This window comes from Nicotiana sylvestris, chromosome 8 (assembly GCF_000393655.2).
Source record: "Nicotiana sylvestris chromosome 8, ASM39365v2, whole genome shotgun sequence".
In the NCBI taxonomy this organism is placed as follows: Eukaryota; Viridiplantae; Streptophyta; class Magnoliopsida; order Solanales; family Solanaceae; genus Nicotiana; species Nicotiana sylvestris.
Window position 1 is genome coordinate 97498463 of NC_091064.1, and position 18532 is coordinate 97516994.

The window sequence follows — 18532 nt, forward strand, 5'->3', positions numbered from 1 at the left end:
GATGAGAGTAAAAGCATGAAGGGTGATGCCGTGCACTTGTCTTTGATTTTTTGATTCTTGCTGATAATTGAATTATGGTGTTCTTTACATTTATCTATTGGTTTTCTGTTGTTACTTGATGTTCCCCGCAACATGTTTCCCCGTCCTATCCTTAACTGTAAATTTCTACCTTTATTTTTTCGCTGTATATGATTTAACTGCACAGGTTTATTTGGTAGTCTTGTCCTAGCCTCGTCACTACTTCGCTGAGATTAGGCTAGGCACTTACTAGCACATGAGGTCGGTTGTGTTGATACTACACTCTGCACTGTGTGCAGATCCCGGTGCTGCAGTTTTCGGACCGTAGTGAGGTTGTTGCCTTCAGTCCATCAGGCAATCGGAGGTAGTCGCAGGCGTTCGCAGGCCTTGCCGTCCCCTTCCTATCTAGTTTTTCTTCTGTTTTTTATTATTTCAAAGACAGATATGTATCCATTTTGTTCGGACCCTATTTGTAGTATTCATAGACAGTCTGTGAAATTGTAACACCAGTTCTGGGTAGCTTATGTTTATGGATTTGTATCGATATTATTTTTAATTGTTATGTTTCGTTCTTCCGCTTTATTATCTTCGCTGGTTATGAAATGTTAACTCACAATTGTTAAGTGATTAAAAATAAAAAGAATTAAATAATTGGAATAATTGGCTTGTCTAGCTTTCACTAGTAGGCGCCATCACGACTCTCGAGGGTGGAAAATCCGGGTCGTGACACATTCACATCCTTAACATGAGAATATCAAATTTGGCAATAATAGCCTTTCAAACTTGTGATGGTGGTTATGTAATTGCTTTTTAGACATTAAGGGTATTTCGGTTCAGACATATATTTAACATATATTATAATGAAAAATTATTATATAATAAATAATATTTGAAATCTTTTTTATCAGTGAATAGCAACTCAAAGAATGTCATCCAGTGAGTGACATTATAGAAATTTTCATGCAATATCTTATTCATGTAAAATAATATATAAATTTTTGCATATGAGTTGTTAATATTAATAATGTAAGAGCTTTATTCATAAATCAGATATTATATTAATTATGCGGATCTTTTTAACCAAAAAGATTTTTGTTAATATATGTGATAGACTTATCTGTAGAACAAGTCGAATTTTATTTCTGGAGTTAAAAAAGAGTGAAATTGAGTAATCAAACGTATAAGTTAATAATGTTGGATAATGAGAAAAATAAAAAAATAGAAAAATTCACATATAAGTAATTTTATTGATAGTGATCAGAACTCAAAAATATATTTATACAACTAATGATAAAAGAAAGGTAGAGATTTCAATAAATATTAAATTAAGGTACATAATACAAAATATATATATATATATATATATATATATATATATATATATATATATATATATATATATATGTAGTTTTTATAGCAAATTCCTAAAAGAATCTATACTTATGCTGTAAATAAATTAAAATTAAAATTTAAAAGATATTTCCTTAATGGAAATCAAGACTAAAATTCTACATGCAAAACTTAAAGAGAACAAAAGAGATACTGAAACTTAATAATATATTTAATACATGTAATATTAAAATAACAATCATAAAATAAATATTACAATAACATTCTTAAAGGATTACAGTACTTTATTTAGACTTTGAATTTACTTGATTTGTAATTCATTGGTACTTAAAGAATTTTCATTACCAAGTAAATAGATAATCATGGTGGTCAATCCATGATTATCAATACCCATCAATGGTGAAGCCACATTCAACCAAGGGGTGTAAAATATATATATATCCCTTGGTAAAAATTCTAGCTCCGCTACTGTATACCACCATAATTATCTATTTAGCAACAAGTAACCGCTCCAAAGTAAGCAAGAGGCATTATATTAGTTTCTAAACAAAATATAATTAACTCCAATAATAATTTCACAAATTGGTACAGGTGACAAATACATGCACCAAAGCTCATACGGCGGACTAGACTTGGACATTTAGCGCTTTTCGCAAACTGACCTAGACGAAATTAAAAGGAAATCAACGAGGCCACCTTATTTTTGATCGTGGTGACAATATTAATATTCCTCGTAGTTGACAAAGAATAAGAGGCTATTATGGTAATGTTTGATTACCCAAATAAAAGAATAAAGTTGCTGTGAAGGAATTAGGCAACTCCATACACCTATGAGTGCACGTTTTCATTTTGGGAAGGATGAGGTGAAATATTGTATTATTATCTTTGTACTCGACTAGCTTGAGTTTTAAATAAAGACTCCCAACTCTAATCGGAAATCGTCTCGTTTGCGGGGTAAGAGAATTAACCACGTCAATCCCAATTAAATGGTATAGTAAAGGGTTAACAAAATTTGATTTCTCACAAGCAATTTGAGCTAATAAGTATGATGGGAAGACCTCGAATCAAAATTGTTACTTATTGGTAAACATTTTCAACGTTGTATAGACATACACTTCTCTTTTTCTCTTTTCTAAGGAAGGGCGAGGGGAGGTTTAATTGTATTACTGTGATGATATATGTGCATTTTTCTGCATTGGTATTGACCCATAAATTGTGCTTCAGTACCATGCTTATGCAGGTAACAGCATTTCAGAACTCCTCGATACGATCGAACCAGTTGACAATGGTTGTACATAGTCCCTTAGTGTCATTTAAGGCAACAGTCTTAACCACTTGCGCAACAGCATCTGCTGGAGTGTATACCGCTCCTACTCGCCATTTTGGTTCCTAACCACCCCCAAAAAAAAAACAATCACATTGTGTTGAAATGAACGAATAACGCAATGTTCACTTATAAGAGCAATTTTCATATTCTATATCAGGATGAGTAAAGGACTGTTCAAGGATAAGGGAGTTTCCATTATCATTGCGTGGTACTATCCTTTTTAACAATTTCAGCTTGAAAATGATGCTAAAATTTGCACTTTTCAGTGGACTATGCTGGTAACAAGTAGAACTGATATCACTCGCAAGAGTCGTATCTCATGTACTTAAGAGTTCTCCTTATTTCTATAGCTAGTTAAAACAAGTGAATAAAGAAAATCACGCAACAATATGCAAGTTACCTGTACGCACGGTGTGATGTGGTTACCAGTTAATGCAATTTTCTCCACCTTTCCACCGAAAGATTCTACTCGGGGCTTTAATGTCTCTTCAAGCCGATCTGTCTCATCGATCGTATCAGAGTCAAACTTCACCTGAAATAAAGGTCAAAACTAACATTGACTTTCAATCAGAAACTACTTTTCTGGATGATAAAAACCATAATATGAATACCAGCAGTGTACGCTTGACGTTGTATGAGTTTTTGAAACACTCAAGATTTTCAGAGGGTGTTGGCTTGAACTCTGATATCCCTTGAGCAAGCTAAAGAAACAACAATCTCATTAGACCGATAACTAAGACCAAAACCATAATATGCTTAAAATTTGGAATGCATGAAGACAGTGTGATTCAACAAGATATATATTATTCAAAACTGTAACATGTAAGGGAGACAATAAATTTTTCAACCAAATTGCAGGATCACCAATAAATAAAATGGACAGAACATACCTCGCCAAATACCGAAGGCAATTGATCAGCAAATTTAGTCAACGAAACAACTGTTTCCGGATCATAGTCAGGGATGATTGTTCCAGCTGTATCAAGTAACACCCTCAACGCATCTCCTACATATTAGGTCATACATATACAGTGAACGATAACTCATTGAAGCTCTTGATCAATCATATTGATACATCACTCACTCCAGTATTTCCAGCATTGCAACATCTGTAACTCTTAAACTTTAATTGAACTTTGCAAAAAACTATAACACAATCATCAAGAAGACTTAAGTATTAAAAAAGGTACAAATTTGAGTGTCTGTAGAAGCTTCTTGCTAATAGCTTAAGTTAATGTTATGGACACGTATCAACATGGTAAGATTTCAAAAGAATATCAGCCTTATTTTTCTTGATTTTCTTGGCCCTAGTTTTCATAAATAATGCTGTCAAAGTTTTGACATAGTAGATGGTAAGATTTAAAATGAAGTTTCCTTCTTATTTTCATACTCGTTGCCTTAATGTCGTGGGTTAGATGTTCATATTATTTCACAAAAGAATAGATCCAACATTTACTAAACTCATTCTCACACTTGTAAGAACACATTAAAGTCCACGCGTGAAACCAAAATCGGGTTACACATACTGGGAGGGTGTTGGGTTATGTAGTATTCCACTCGCTGAACTTAAAAAAAAAAAAAAAAAAGAGTTATGTGGTGTGCCACATCGTGTATATAAAGACACCTGAAGGGTTTATAGAAGTCTTGGATTACTTCATCTAGTGGCGTAAGATTTTACGTTGCATGTTTAAATTCTTTCGCATGAATTAATGTGCAAAGTTATTAACTTCTTATGTCAAACATCAACAAGACATCATCAGTATCATTCAGGTTAAGGAAACTATTGTAGTTTCTCAGTAAGAATAGGTCAAGATTTTAGAAGAAGTAGTATCTAAGAACTTACAAAGAAATAATTGAACTTCGCCTAAATCCTTTCTCACATACCTGACCTTCAGTAGGAGGATTTTTTTTTGTTTTGAAACAAGTAGTATCTAAGACCTTACGAAGTTACATGTGTGTATATATATATATATATATATATAAATAAACAGAAACCAAAACAACATTAAGGCAGGTCAGTACCATATTCACAAGATAAAAAATAATAAAAAACTAGCGGTGTCAGCTAAGGTCACAGTGAGCCTAGCAAATCAACCTAAAGATTCTACCTCCTCCAGAAAATCAGCTAAAGCTCACACTAGGAGGATATTTTTACTTCTGCTTGATCTAAAAAGATTATATCTCTACATCTAATAGCCATTTTAAAAGGAAGTCGTCTGATGCTCCACAAAAAGTGGAATACCAGAAAAGGTAAAAGTGGGTTTTCTTGTATTTTGACACCAAATCACTAGAATCATGTACAGTTTCTAAGATCAACTGGTAGACAGCACATGCGCTTGTCCAATTGCAGGAGAAAAATAGAAAAATGAGAAAGAGAGTAGGAAACAAAAGAGTGTAGTAGGCAACGAAAGGAGAAATTAAATAATATTCACATGTTCCATTGAATTTGACCCACTTTCCTTTTTCCGGTACAAAAAACTTCACCTATTTCTTGAAAATGAAATTTTTTTCTTCCTTGAACAATTTAAACTCATAAACAAATATTAAATCATGTACATTTTTCTAATTAAGTATACCACTTCTAATAATTCAGACAATTTTTTGTACACTTCTGCATCAATCTCAACATAAGAATCAATTTAAACATTTTATTCTTAAGCTCCATACAAGTTAAATTAGGTAGATGGAGCAGCAGTTGCTTGCAAGATTGCTGCATAAAGGAAATAGCAATTGACATCTCTAAACAAGAAAATCAGAATTTAATGTTTCTAGACCCCTCAAACTTATGTTGATCATGTTTTGGAACTCCCTACCAAGAAAGGAAAAACATTATCCAAAACTCTCTTTTAACTTTCATCAACCCCCCCCCTCTTCCCCCCCCCCACAAATCGACACCCTTCCCACCCGGCCCCCGACCTATCACCACGCATCTCGATCTCATCCCAACCCAACCACCCCCAACTCCTGCCACCCCTCCACCGATGGCCCTCGGACCTCGAGACCCAAATCCTGACCTTAAAGTCAAGGGGTCGAGTACAACATCGGGGTTTGGGTTCGGGGTTCAAGATCAAGGTTCGGGGGTCAGGGTTGGGGTTTAAGGTTGAGAGGGTTTAAGGTTGAGTTCAGGATATAGGATCAAGGTCGAGGGGGGGATCAGGGTTTGAGGTTGGGTTCGAAGTTTGGGGATCAAGGTTTGGATAGGGGGTCGAAGTTCAAGTTTAGGGTGGGGTTCGAGTTCGGAGTTGGGGTCGGGATCATGATTCGGGGATCGTGGTCGAGGTTCGAATTCAGTCAGGTTCGGAGTTTGGGCTCGTGGACGGGGTTGGTTCAGGATCAGGGTTTGGGGTCGATGCCGACCCCAACACTCCGACCCCCAACTCTTGTTTCCACCCCGACACCTGACCCTTGACCCGATCCTGACACCGACCTTGACCTTGACCCCAAACTTCGACCTTGTTTGCGAGACCCCTTCCCCCCTTCTCCTAACCCCAAACTCGAACCCCGATCCTGACCCGGACCTTGAACCCCAATTTGGAACTCCGACCTCGACCCCCCGACCCTAACCCCGACCAGCTGAACTCGAAACCCGAACCAAACCCTAAAGCCGACCCTGACCAGAACCTCGACCTCGGCCCCTAACCCCCGACCTGAACCCCCACTGCCATGATCCTCCCCTGCCCCTTACACATTCCGTCTCCCATGGTGTCTGAGTAGCCTATATATTTTCTGCTAACTAACCCAACACCAGAAAATAAGTATGAAAATCACTTATTTTCCAAAAAAATAGTTTCCAAGAAAACATTTTCTGTGGAAAACGTTTGCATTCATAGCAAACACACCCTAACGTCTCTTATAGTTTCATCAGCATGCAATAGAGCTAGAAGAAATCTAATTGGTTGAGGTGATTAATAAAGACAAAGAGCAACGTGCATTGTAATTTGTTTATGACATTAATCATTTTTGCATCACCTCAAATAGATATTATATCTAATTCCCAAATGATTTTAGCTTTGTCCTGGTAAGTTTGTTACTCCGAGATTTTTGTGAAATGGGTATGTCACAATGAAAAGAAGCAAATAAAGTATCTTGAAGCTTACAGCAGCTTTCCTTTTCTTTTTTTTCATTCCCCCTAACAAACTTTTTCATTTTTTCGTTCCCCCTAACAAACTAATATCTGCACTGCCCTTGATAGCTCTGAACCGCTAAGATAGAGCAGGTAATTGTCATGGTTAATTAATTAGATTGAGTAAATAAAATTTCACTTACAAATAGTGAATCTTCACAATCTTACTTGAATGAGAGCTATAGTTTCAGCACAACATACTACAAATTTGCAGAAAATCACTACTATGGTTTCTAGGGGAAATTAATAATAGAGAAGCAGTTAGATTGATCTACCTGAAGCGGATTGAGCCATTGAATATACTGGAGATATAACAGGAACCATCTGGCCAACAAGAAGACCTAACTGCAAAATGGGATAAAAACCTCAAGAAATGATGCATTTTGGCAGCAAATTGTTCTATGGAGAAAATAAAAGCTGAACTTGAAGTTTCTAGAAAAACAAATTGTTGCAAGATTTCATGCTTCTTTCAAAAAAGTAATTACGGCATCTGATCCTTCCTCGTCCACATTTACTCCTATCAGAAAACACCTATATTACAAGCCAGTACCATACATAGTTATCCTTATAGATTATCAATCATCCCTTAGACAAACACACGAAAAGAAAAGAAGGAAGTGCTTAAATTTGTCTAAGACTCTCCTCACCTATATTCTCTATCAAATCATAAAACAAAATACACGGCAGATAAGCTTTATCCGATTTTCCATCAGGGAGTAGGAAAGGAAAAAGAATGGAATGAAGTAAAGCAAGTTATCAGAGACTCAAGTGTTCTCTTTGATGCCAATGGCATGCCATTAAACCAGATCTAGATCTTCTCCTTAGCAGTCAATTCATCTCAGCACTCGTGCTCTCTCCCACTTTTTTCATTCTATACCATTGTTTCTATTTGTTATAAACCTCACAAAAGCATATATAGCTTTGCTAACATGACATGATAACAGCATTGCATACGCTTTTATTAAAAATTCAGGCTTCTTTCTTTGTTCATTTTTGGCGGGGTCTTGAGCAGGCAAAGATTTACCTTGACCTCGGAAAAGGAACTAGACATAAGTATAACATTAAGATTATGAGATATAATAAGTTGAGAAGGAACACATAGCAGCGGAAAGATAAGTTGAAGCATTTGTACAGAAGCCATAACCACACACGGGTGTTCAATACTTTAGGAATTAAAGCAGAATAAAGGGAACAAAGTAAAAGAAAAAGTCAATTTTGTTATTCTCAAGCTATAATGGATTGTATATTGTCTCTAGATAGAAGATGAATGATGAAAAACACTAGGTGAAAGCCAATATAGCTGCACAAAATTAGAATGTTAAAAGCAAAATATAGCATGTGAGAAAGCGACAAGTTACCTGCTCAAAATATGGCACTGCCTCTGACGCTGGCCTATTGTTGTACGATATTATAATATTAGCCTTCATGAAAGACACATAAATGGATTCAGTAAGACATTCATTTCTTTGAACTAAGGGGTCGTTTGGTATATGGGATAAGGATAATAATCCCGGGATAGAGTTTGGGATTAACTTTATTCCATATTTGGTTTGGGATATTAGCTAATCCCGGGATAGCTTTTACACCAAAATGATGGGGTTATTATCCCATATAGAAGGTGGGATAACTAATCCCCATGGGATATCCCACCATTGTACCAAATGACTCCTAAAGGTTCAGAATTCTCTATGACTGCAGGTAAATGGAGGTAGACTGTAAGCCAAATATCAGAAGCCAAACCTTAGGTATCTTCTCACAAAAATAACTTCCTGTAAGTGCTTGAATAAGAGCACCATTACTGCAAAATCCACGGTACCGAAAAACAAAAAAGAAAAAAAGAAGACATCTTAGCCAGGTAAAACTATATTCACCTCTAGCACTTCAAAGTAAAAAGAGTTAAAATTAGTGAACGCTTTTGAAACAAGCCGATTAAGCAAATCTAACTCAGACTGAGCTACATTAATGGCACACGGAAAGAAGGATATTGAAGCCTTCACGTGAAAATCTATTTACTACTCCCTCCTTTTCAATTTATGTATAGTATTTCCTAAAAGTGTGTTCAAGAATGATATATTTCTAAATTTAGAAATAATTTTAACATTAAATTCCATTTTACTCCAAGTGAAATTTTTTATAGCCACACAAATGTTATGCATATTTAAGACGAGAAGTATCAAAATATTTTCTTGAAACTTGGTGCTGAGTCAAACTAATTACCGAGTAACCCATTATAAAATAACTAGCCTTTGAACCAAACTATTAGGAAACAACAATGGAGAAATAGAGTGATTCAACTCTAATTAATTACCTGTGGCCAACAGAGTAAAGTGGCAAATCAACAATGTCAGCAGCAGAAAGGCCAGAATCAGGCAACCCTGATGCTAAAATTGAACCAAAACAAGCATGAAATCTCTCGAAAACCTGTCTTGTGACTTGGGCATGATCAAATGTCACATTGTAAGGCACACATATTATCAAATACCCTTCTCTCGCCAAATTCTCAAGCAAATAACTGTTAACAAGAAAAACCCCAGAACAAAAAATCAATAAAAGATTAGAACTTTAATACCAATTCCAGAAACTACAACTTGTTTAACCTGTAAGAAACTTCAGGAACAGCTCCAATAAAAGCACCACCAACAAATTTGATTATAGCTTTGGGTTTTTTACCCTTTGGTGGAGGAATTACCAAACAAGAATCCATCCTTTTGTAAAACTTAGCAGTAGTGGCATTATTGTAATTATAACTTGTTCTTGGGGAGTTGAAATTTTCTGTACCCACATATTCATATTCATTTGAGAGAGTCATTTTAGGAAACTTAAAGAACTTTGGGTTCTTGAGATTTAGAGGAGAAAAGGGGTGGAATAAATCTGTACATTTACTTGGAAAAAAGGGTTTTTGTTTGATTTCATGAAGATTAGAAGTGAAAGTAGTAATGTAAGCTGCAGAAGTAGAAGCCATCTCTCTACTGTGAGAGTGCAGCAGTGAGGGAAAATGGAGAGTTGAGTATCTATTTAATTTGTGGAGTTGTGGAGGTTTTTATGTTACGTGGCATGATTTTAGTGATGTTTTGGAGATTCTTATTTTTCTTTTACCAAGCTATAGCAATGACAAATTGTGTACTAAAATTGTTTTAGTAGTAAATTTTATTTAACAAAATGGCATGAAGTATAGAGTCCTTCATTTCTAAGGCGGAAAAGGGCCTAAAGTACCTCAAGTATCAATTTGGTACAATAAAGTCCTCATTTCTCCTTTTTTAATAAAAAAGCATTTTTCGTTTAATTTTTGGCTCAATTATGCACTGATTTCTAACCGATTAAAAATTAATCCACGTGTTACATTTTTTTGGCTGAACTTAAAATCCAGCCCTAAACACTAAACTACCTGTAACTCGCCTCATTACCGACTGCCCCCTTTAATTCCTTTTAATCCAAAGAATCCATTCTTTAAAGATGCAACAACGTCTTCGTCTTCGTCTTCTTCTTTTCATTAGGGTTCTTTAATGGGAAAATTTCACATAAGAATAATTGAGCTTCATACTTTTTAATTTTATAGCCCATATTTTAATTACAACCAACTAGCCCAAAATTAATAGGCTAAGATTCAACATCCAACTCCAATAGGTTCTAGAAATTATTATTTAATTTTTAAAAAAGATTGTTCAAACTTTTAAGTTAATTTTTGAATCAGTAAATGTGACTCAAATATTAGTTCAACCAACCAAATCCATTTGGATGGTGAAAATTAAATTTTTAACAAGCTTAAATATGTGGGTTTAAATTTCGAATTTGATTTTATGAGAAATTTGGAGTGGGTGTTATTTAGACTTGTTAGAAATAGTATAAGGAGGTTGTATATAAAATTTGAAGTCATTTAATGGAGATTTGGACTGGTTTTGAACAAGAATTGCAACAGAAAATAGTGGAAGAAGTTCGTCTACAGATGCTTGTATAAAGGTGCATAATAGTGTATAAGATGTGTTTATACACTCATATACATTATTATACAAGATTATACATAATTATACAAAAAAACTGACTTCATCTTCTTCCTTGCGTCTTTTCTAAAATTTAACTCAAATCTTGCTCAAATCTACTCCAAATCACTTCAAATTTAAATGGTTGTAAGAACACAAGTTTTGAATTTGCTAGTGCTTTCAAAATATGTACAATATGGGCTAGGTTGGGTAAAACTTAAAAACATAGGCCATTTTTTGTTATGGTGTGAAGTCATGTGTATTTTCTTGTAATTTTTTCTCCATATCCCATCTCCCATCTCCAGTTACTGAACTTTGTATTGATGAGAGACAAAGAATTGCTTCCGATGGTATTATAGTGGTCAGGTAAACTTCTTAAGCTTTTGATGCATGACATACTTGTCCACTGTGTGATACTGAACTTTGTAAGATATCTGTAATGTAGTACGAAAATATTACATCCTCAATCCACGGATGGTATGACAAACAAATCTTTGAAAGGAAAAATAAGAATCACCACACTGCTTGTGTCTTGATAAAGGGAAACTTCTGGATTCGCTTCATAAAGCGGCACATGCTGCATTGTCAAGTTGTCCACTGAGTTTCCCGTTGCCGCACATGGAAAGAACTGTGTCTGAAGTTCTAAGGAAAATGGCTCGGAAATACAGTAATAAAAAACCTAAGGTTATTGCCATTCCCTTTGAAAACCTGTGGGAGTCCTGGCTGATGAAATCAATGGAAAACTTTCTGGAAAATTACATGCTGGTTTGGGAAGTTCACCATTGAGAGAAGAAGAAGAAAAAGAAGAAGAAGAAGAAGAAGAAGAAGAAGAAGAAGAAGAAGAAGAAGAAGAAGTTGTGTCTTTAAAGAATGGATTCTTTGGGTTAAAATAAATTAAAGGGGGGTGTCACGACCCAACTTTCCCTTCGTTTGGGTATCGTGATGGCACCTAGTCTTAGGGACTAGGTAAGCCTAACATTTTCAGAATAACAACAATAATAGAAGAACATCTAACAATTTAAAAGGGAAATCTCCACAAAAATTTACAATTCCCAAGATCGGCTACAAGTCTAAGCTCTACACAGTTCGCTACCACTTCTAAATACAACTGTTTAGAAATAAGTAAAACAGTGTGAACACAAAATAGGAAGGTGACTCCAAAGCCTGCAAGCGCAGCAGCATGGTTACCTTGAGTCTCCTTGGCAAGAATCCGCACATCTACTAACGATCAATACCTGGATCTGTATAAAAAAATGTACAAAAGTGTAGTATGAGCACACCACAGATGTGCCCAGTAAGTATCAAGACTAACCTCGGTGGAGTAGTGACAAGGAACAACCAAGACACCCACTGGTCTAATAAACAAAACAAGTGTAAGTATGGGAACAATGGTGCATGGTTTCTACATGGAAGCTACGCAATGTGACTAACAATATAATAATTATAGTAAGAAAGGGAAGCGACAAGTATCAGCGGAATACTATAATAATGACACAGAAGAGTGAAAGAAACATAACCTAATTCCGAAACCACAGTTACAACAAAGACAAATAATAACTCAACAACTACGACAGCTTTTTCATTTGATTTTTACTCAACAACCTTCACGAAGTACCGAACCTCGGATAAATTACAATTCACGGGTCTCAATACCTGAACCCAACACTTGGCATCTTGTGCCCTCATCCCACCTCATAATCATGATGATATCTCCCGGGCCAACCAGAACCACTCTCACATAGAAGGCAAGTAAACAAGGGTGTACATCTATACTCAACAATATCAAGAAAACCTCTTATCTGATAAGGGCGCTTAGCTACGTGTATGCTTGTGCAAGTGTCCTAACATAGTTCATACTAGCTAGTAAGCATAAGGAAAAGAACGGGCAACACGTAGAATAACAGAGATAAAGTAAATGAAAAAAATAGCTCATAACACAGTAATAACAATAGGGAATCTCCTGAGATACTGTCTCGTAGTCCCAAACGTAAATGTTCAGGGGGATCTCCCGGAATACCGTCCCATAGTACCAAAGTAAATATGCAGAACAAGGGGATCTCCCGGAATACCGTTTCGTAGTCCCAAAGTAAATATGTAGGGGGATCTCCCGGAATACCGTTCCGTAGTCCCAAAGTAAGTATGCAGGGAAGGGGGATCTCCCGGAATACCGTTCTGTAGTCCCAAAGTACATATACAGCGCCACCAATAGATATAACAGTTACAGCACGACAGAAACCTCGTACATCACCACAACAAGTACAACAGCAACAATGACAATAATATAAAGTACGGTGAGTAATCAACTCAAGAACTTTAAATCACAAAGAAACGGTAGAATCAGTTCACAAGGAATAACCAAAGTAAAGAATGTTAGGCATAAAGGGAACAGTTCAACAAGGGAAAACTAATATGTAGCAACGACCCCACAATATACAAGTCAACAATAAGGAAGCCAACACGTGTCAAATAGTTCCAAATAAAGGCAAGTCAACTAAGATATAGTTTATCTAAACTCCTTTTATGGTTGAGCGATTGCGAAGGATATTCAACAATTCAAATAATGGTAAGTAGAAGAAGATAATCATAACTTCAATTAAGACTAAACAATTATAGGATGAGATAATAATAATTTCAATTAAAGATAAGCAGTTATGGAAAGATAGCATGACGATAGAAGAGGCAAAATCTTCAGTTAAGTCAAAGAAGAGACAAATAGGCAATAAGAGTGAATCCTAAAGCAATAAATTCTAATTAAAGCATGTAGAAGTGAAACTAGCAAATAGGAACTCAAACGTATCAGGAACAACTTCTTACATAGTAAATATAAGGACCTACAAACCCTAAAGGCCAACTTTCCACAAATAAGTTCGAGCACGCACTCGTCACCTCGCGTACACGAACTACAATCAACATAGAAGACTCAAATCCTAAGGGAAAATCTCACACACAAGGTTAGGCAAGATACTTGCCTCAAAGAAGGCAGACCGATGCTCTAAAATACACTTCTCGGGTGAAAAGACCTCCGGACGGTTCAAATCCAACCAAAACAACTTGAAGTCACAAATAAAACTCATAAGAAACTATTCCGGATCATAAAGTTTTAATCTTTAACAAAATCCAAAAATCGGTCCAAAAGTCGACCCTCGACCCGCACCTCTGAACCCGACGAATTTCACAAAAACCGAATATTCATTCTGATACGTGTTCAACCCTACAAAATTATCAAATTCTGATACCATTTCGTCCCTCAAATCATGATTTTTTATTTTGAAAACTTTCTTCAAAAACCAATATTTTCCTCAACTCAAAACACAAATTAAATGATAAAAGTGAATATAAAATTATGGAATATATTATATACTAGGTGAAGAAAACTTACCGAATCGATTTGCTTAAAAAAAACCCAAAAAGAAGCTCCCAAAATCGAAGTCTAAAACTCCAAATATGAAGAAAATTGCCAAACCCTCAATTTAATGATTCTGCCTAGCACTTCCACATAAGCGCATCTGCGCTATCGCATTTGCGGGCAGACGTTCGCATTTGCGGCAGACGTTCGCATTTGCGGGCAGACGTTCGCATTTGCGAACTTGACTTTTAGGCCTAGGTCTGCATCTGCAGACAATATAGCCACATCAATGGCGTCACAGAAGCGATAACAAGAGAGCAGAAGCGGGCTCCTTCGCAGATGCGATAGATCAATCACAGAAGCGGTTACGCACCTGCGTTCCAGCATTCACAGAAGCGAGCTAGCTTCCATGCCACAAAGATCGTAGACGCGATCAGGCTCATGCACGGAGCCGCACCTGTGCTCCAAAGTCGCAGGTGCAAAAACACCAGAATCAGTCATGTTCAAAACCATGCAAAACATCTGAAACTCGTCCAAAACGGGTTACGAGACCCCCAGGACCCCGTCTAAACACACAAACAAGTTCTATAACTTAACACGAACTCGCTCGAGGTCTCAAATTACATCAAACAATGCCAGAAATGAAAATCGCGCCATGAATAGAACTTATGAACTTTCAAATCTTCCAACCTCTAAAACTCGCGCCGAAACCTACCAAATCAACCCGGAATGACGCCAAATTTTGCAGACAAGTCCCAAATGACATAATGGAGCTGTTCCAACTCTCAGAATCGCATTCTGACCCCGATATCACAAAAGTCAACTCTTGGTCAAACTTCTCCATTTTCCAAACTTCAATTTTCCAACTTTCGCCGAAATACTCCAATTTACCCTACGGATCTTCAAATCTAAATCTGGACGCACGCCAAGTCCAAAATCACCATATGAAGCTGTTGAGATCATCTAAAACTCATTCTGGAGCCGCTTACTCAAAAAGTCAAATTCCGGTCAAATTCTCACCGCTTAAGTTTCCAAAACTAGATTCCTTCGTCCAATTCGACTCAGAATCATACAGTAACTGAATTCAACATGCACGCAAGTCGATACACATAATATGAAGCTGTTCAAGACCTTACACCATCGAACAAAGCTTAAATTCTCAAAACGACCGGTCGGGTCGTTACAGCGGGTCGGTAATGGGGCGGGTTACGAGTGGGTTAGTGTTTAGTGTTGGATTTTAAGTTCAATCAATGAAAATATAACACGTGGATTAAAAAAAGTTTTTTTAAATAGAAGGCTATTAGAAATAAGGGCATAGTTGAGCCAAAAGTTAAACAGTAAGTGATTTTTTATTCGAAAAGATGGAAGGAGGTCTTATTGTACCAAATTCGATACTTCAGGGGTACTTTAGGCCCTTTTCCGTTTCTAAGGGCTTGTATGGTAAGGAGGAAAACAAGAATATTTTTAAATTTTTTCAGGTGGTTTATATATTTTTAAAAAATATTTTCTTCTAATTTTTGAAAAATGATTTATGTCCCTTCCAAACTCCCACGTGTGTCATTTCCAACTTATATTTTCCACCCTCCCACCTCCACGCATCCCAGCTCACACCCCCTGGGTCCCCTAATTCCAAAAAATAAGTTAATTTGTTACGACTAATGATATATTTTTCAAAAATATTTTTTTTATAATAGCATGTCACGACCCGGAATACCCACCATCGGAACCGTAATGACGCCTAATATTTCACTTGATAGGCAAGCCAATGTTATAGAATCATTAAGCCAATTATTATACATTTCAGTAATTAACAACAAATAATCTATAACAAGTTAAAATGAATGCGGAAATTCATAACAGCCTCAATATGTGTACTACTACCCGGATCTGGAGTCACAATTCATGAACTTCTAATATTTCACTACAAGTAAATGTCTGAAAGAAATACAACTATTTTTTAAATGAAATAAACAGTAAAATGAAATGTCTAGAAGGGGAACTCCAGGGTCTGCGGATGCTAGCATATCTACCTTGGGTCTCCTATCGGATGAATCCGGCAGCTAACCTCACGATCAGCTGGGGCCAGTACCAAAATCTGCATAGGAAATGCAGAGTGCAGTATCAGTATAACCGACCCTATGTACTGGTAAGTGTCGAGTCTAACCTCAGCGAAGTAGTGATGAGGCTATGACGAGACGCCTACAAATAAACCTGTGCAGTATAACAGTGTATGTACAAATAACAGCAATGAGAGAAACCAGACAAATAATATCGGGAAGGGGACATGCTGAGTGGATCACAAGATAAAGAATCACAACAATAATAAGAACTTGATCAACCGATATACCTTGAACAATTAAGAACAAATAACACAGTTAAGGAAATGCACGACATCACCCTTCGTGTTTTTACTCTCAACATCACCATATGAATCAATAGAAAAGGTACAACATCACCCTTCATGCATTAACTTTCTCATAATATGGCACGACATCACCCTTCGTGCGTTAACACTCACAATATGGCATGGCATCACCTTTTGTGCATTAACACTCTCCCTCACCAAAACAAAGAACAATGATAACAGGGAAATAGAAATAACAAGAACAAGTCTTACTTCCACATTTGGTTCCACAATACCAACCTCAACTTTGAATCAATACTCAATTATAACCAAAATTCCGTAAACATGATAAGAACGATCAACATAACGATTAACTAGTCTAAGCATGGATAATATGATCAATGAAAGCAACAATTACAAGAATAAGACCCACCCGCATGCTATAACCTGACAACAACACATAGGTACTCTTCATCTCACCTATACGTCGTACCCAACATTCAAACACATAGCAAATAGGCAATTAAGTCCTAATCCATCGATCCAAGGTTAACCACGATACTTACCTTGCTCCAACAGCCAAACTCAAAGCTCAACCACACCTTTTCCTCTCAAACAAGCCTCCGAACCAATAGAATCTAGCAAATTTCCAACCAAGAAATTCAAATTAAGCCTTAGGAACTACCCACGATTGCAGGAATTCAATTTAGGCAATTACTGAAAAAGTCAACAAAAGGCAACACTCGGGTCTGCTTGGTCCAAACCCGAAATTCAGACCAAAACCCAATTATTCATTCACCCTTGAGCCCGGTTATATAATTGATTTTGGAATCGGACCTCAATTTGAGGTCTAAATCCCCAATTTATTAAATCCCTAATTTCTACCCAAAACCCCCCAATTCTACCATGAAAACCTTACATTTTAGGTTGAAATGTAGTGAAAGATTGAAAGGAGATAGGTTAGAATCACTTACCAATGATTTGGGGAAGAAGGAGTCTTGGAAAAATCGCCTCTAAGATTTTAGGTTTTGAAAATTTGAAGAATGAGAGAAAAATCCCGTCTAAGTCATTTTTACCCAGCTCTGGATCCGCAAATTCGACCTGGGCTTCGCAAATGCGGGAAAAGCTTCAAAAATACGAAACTCCCACATTTCTATTGCTTTCGCAAATGCGAACAAAATGTTGGCAATTGCGGAATCTGAGGATCACAAATGCGACCCATGTCTTCACAAATGCGACTAATCCTTCCCCAGACTTACTTCGCAAATGCGAAGGATGTTCACAAATGCGAAACCTATGTGGCCCAGCTTCTCTTCACAATTGCAATGAGAAGCTTGCACATGCGAACCCTTCAGAGGTCGCAAACGCGATGCCTGATTTCGCAAATGCGAGTTCAGAGGCCTACAACAAAATTTGAAGCACCAGCAACCTCTCCAAGTCAAATTTCACTCTGTTGCCTATCCGAAACTCACCCGAGCCCTCGAGGCTCTAAACCAAAAGTGCACACTAGTCTAAAAATATCATACGAACATGCTTACTCGATTAAAATACGAAAATAACACCTAGAACTAAGAATTGAACACCAAATCATATGAAATTTTCAAGAAAACTTTAAAACTCCTATTTTCACAACTGGACGTCCGAATCACGTCAAGCCAACTCTGTTTCTCACCAAATTTCACAAACAAGTCACAAATATGGTATTGGACCTATACCGGGTTCCAGAACCAAAATATGGACCCGATATCTAAAAAGTCAAACCTTGTTCAAACATTTCAAATTCATTAAGCCTTTAGCTTTCAAATTTCGACAAATGTCCGATATCTCGGGCTAGAGACTTCCGATTCTAATTCCGGGCATACGTCCAAGTCCCAAATCACGATACAGACCCATCGAGACCTTCAAAACACAAATCTGGGTTTGTTTACCAAAAAAATGATCGAAGTCAACTCAAATAAAGTTTTAGGTAAAATTTCTTGTTTTTAACATAAAAGCTTTCCAAAAAGACTCCCGGACTATGCACATAAATTGAGGAAGGCCTAAACAT

At 36.6% G+C, this 18532-nt stretch overlaps 1 protein-coding gene across 1 annotated transcript; it reads right to left on the reverse strand.

Annotated features, from left to right (window-relative positions):
* Positions 1-2414: 2414 nt before the first annotated feature.
* On the reverse strand, positions 2415-9826 carry LOC104222188 (uncharacterized). Its single transcript, XM_009773380.2, has 9 exons — positions 9416-9826; positions 9127-9330; positions 8559-8616; positions 8177-8239; positions 7094-7163; positions 3586-3701; positions 3307-3396; positions 3096-3227; positions 2415-2757 (listed from the first exon to the last, which is right to left on the reverse strand). Exons 1-9 carry the CDS (start codon positions 9778-9780, stop codon positions 2620-2622), a joined length of 1236 nt encoding a protein of 411 aa, XP_009771682.1. The 5' UTR covers positions 9781-9826; the 3' UTR covers positions 2415-2619.
* Between the last annotated feature and the right edge of the window lie 8706 nt (positions 9827-18532).